Raw genomic sequence first — 2,811 nt, 5'->3', positions numbered from 1 at the left:
GTGTCAACTTGTTATCATACTGGTTATAGGAACTCAATGTACAATTAATTCATATGTAATTATAAGGTGAAATTATTAGAGAAAACTTTACTTTGTAAAGGGACAAAGGAAATACATGTACATATATGACATCTACATATTGATGAATTTTATGTTCATTATGAATCATTAACATTAGTCTAGTTGACCTCAGGGAGTGACCTGAGAGAATATAATAATTTGTTGCATTAACAATCTCCTCAATGATGTCTCTGCACACCACCTTAACAAATTTAAATATCAATAAGGTGAAGACAAATAGTTCTCCAACAATTTTTTTTGTCAATTCAATAACATGCATCACACATTAGGTTTACACAATAGATCAAAACTACAATAGATCAAAACTTCGACAAGTAGGAAAAAACTCACATAGCTCAAAGTCAATCAACAAAAATTTCAACTTTGAACTAGTCATCACATTAAGACAATTAAATTTATAATGGCGACAAATTGATGCAACAAAACACTCACAATAACTTTTCTTTTTTGAATTTATAAATTAAATTCCTTTGTCCTTCATGCTTTTTTTTGGATATTTAATATAATGATGTATTCCAAAATTTCTCTAAATCAATTTTATACTAACTAGTTATGATTTTTTAATTAATATAAATTATGTTTATTCCCTTATAATATTATACTAATAACATAACATTAACATTTGAGTAATATCTTCTAAATAGATTGAGAAGCTTGAACCAAGATACTTAGAATAACATGTAACTAGTGAGAACGTCCGACTGTATTTCCCTTGCCCGAACTAAATTGTTCATATTATGTGGTATGATAGAGATGGAAGTCGTGCACTCTGCTTGAATAAAAACAGTCTAGTTTATCTCCGAAGAGCTTATTAATTAAAATATTTTTTTTTATCCAGTTACAAAAGTAGGGGAATCAAACACAAAGATTTTTGATGAAGTATAGAAGAAGCAATAATAGACCACGCTTATTAATATCTAGTTATGATCCCACGCCGGAAACATGCATATTTCTTCACATCACAACTACAGCTAATACCACCACTGCTAGAACCTTAAACACAGGGAATGCAAATATGCTAGAAGCTGAATTGTTCTGGGTGGGATTCGAACTCGGGGTTGCCTCCGTAGTTGGAGTGCCGGAACCGCTGACAGACGGGGAAGTAGGAGGGACCTCTGAAACTGTGGGAGAAGGGGAAGTTGTAGGAGACCCTGAACCTGCACACAACGAACAATTCAATATCAATAACCAATCATTATACACTTCCTGAATTAGCATGTGAACAGAAAGTAAACAAATAATTTTTTACCCTGGCATTGGCTGACAGGTGGCGTGGTGACTTTGCATTCTCCGGGCAGAGCCAGAGCTCGAGTCTGATTAATGGCAATTCCCAACTGATTATTACCAGTCAGCAGCTGGCACAGACAAGACGGATTATTCTTCACTACGGTAGCAAGGGCAGTGCAGCACCCCTGAGAAGGGGTCGTCTGATTTCCCGAGATATAATTGAGACAAGGTGATAAGCTCACAAGGGCAGTGGTACAGCCTGACTGCGCCATCACACCCTGATTCCCCATAGCAGCCATGAGGACCACCACGCTCAATATTACTACAGTTGAGGGTGTCAGTGTTGTGTGTGTTACTCTTGATCCTGCCATTGAACTTACAAACGGAGCAAATTTTCCTATGCTGCGCAGTAGAAAGGATCAGAGGCCTCACAAATTGCTGTATCCAAACAGAGTTTTGTGCTTGTTCTGCATTCCAATTGAAAGGGTAGGGAAGTTTAAAGGGAAAATTTGGGTCCCGCAATAAGCAGAAGAGTAGGTGCTTAAAAGATGGTTATTCACCAAACCAAGTTTGCGGTCCAGCGCCTCATATAAATTACTTTTATTCCAATCTCTTTACGCATGTTTTGACTAGAGCATTGTTCTCTTCGAACGATTGGGAATGAAGAGAGGAGTTAGTTTTCCGATTTTGCCGATCGAAGTATTCAGTGGCATAACTAGATTTAGAAGAAATCAATCTTTAATGGGAGAAGGAAGATATATTGGTAGCCAACCGCTCTACTTTGCAACCAAACTTCTAACGACATTATATTTTAAATTCTCCGGTGTGTTGGCTTCAACGGCAAGCCATTATATGCTCAATTATTTTATGCAATCTTCTCGATCTTAGAGAGGCGCACACATTTTTATTTATTTTTTTGATGAATAGGCTTTCTTTATCAATAATTAATATTAAAGTATATATTCACAAAAAAAGGTCGAGGGATACAAGATCATCCCGTTAGAGTCACACGGCAAGAAGCCGGAGTAATAAAACAAAACTATTCATAAAAAAAAAGCCCGCCTCAAGCAACCAAAATAGTGGCAGCCGAGGGGGGAGGATCTTGATCATCCTTCTTGCCCTATACATCAGCGGGGCAAGGGGTCGGGTCCGGCATGGACAACCCATTTTCTTCTTCTATTTCTTCTTCTCCTTCCTCCCTCATGGGAGGCGAAATATCCAGAGCCAGGAGAGAAAATTTAGAGTTGGTAGCAGCAAGAGCTGAAGTAATAGGAGCAGCAGAAGGCCACCCCAAGGCATAGCCACAGCGTGGAGGATAAGTCGGTCAGTGCCTCCACACATCGCCTCCCCCACCAGAGGAATGGCAAGGGACCTAGGACCACAGGGTTTGAGAGCAGCGGACAAAGGAGCTTCGGCCACGATAGCGACCACAGGGCAGAGTGCGGTCGGTAGAGACAGAATCCAGGGACACTCTGGCAACCGTACAAGGGGCATTGCCCCAAC

General features: G+C 39.4%; 1 protein-coding gene across 1 annotated transcript; it reads right to left on the bottom strand.

The window, feature by feature from the left end:
- Nucleotides 1-968: 968 nt before the first annotated feature.
- Nucleotides 969-1,787, bottom strand: LOC131028674 (non-specific lipid transfer protein GPI-anchored 5-like). Its single transcript, XM_057959014.2, has 2 exons — nt 1,331-1,787; nt 969-1,238 (listed from the first exon to the last, which is right to left on the bottom strand). Exons 1-2 carry the CDS (start codon nt 1,677-1,679, stop codon nt 1,036-1,038), a joined length of 552 nt encoding a protein of 183 aa, XP_057814997.2. The 5' UTR covers nt 1,680-1,787; the 3' UTR covers nt 969-1,035.
- Nucleotides 1,788-2,811: the final 1,024 nt, after the last annotated feature.

This window comes from Cryptomeria japonica, chromosome 1, assembly GCF_030272615.1.
Source record: "Cryptomeria japonica chromosome 1, Sugi_1.0, whole genome shotgun sequence".
In the NCBI taxonomy this organism is placed as follows: Eukaryota; Viridiplantae; Streptophyta; class Pinopsida; order Cupressales; family Cupressaceae; genus Cryptomeria; species Cryptomeria japonica.
Note: the sequence above shows the minus strand (reverse complement) of the source record. Positions and strands in the feature narration are given on the sequence as shown.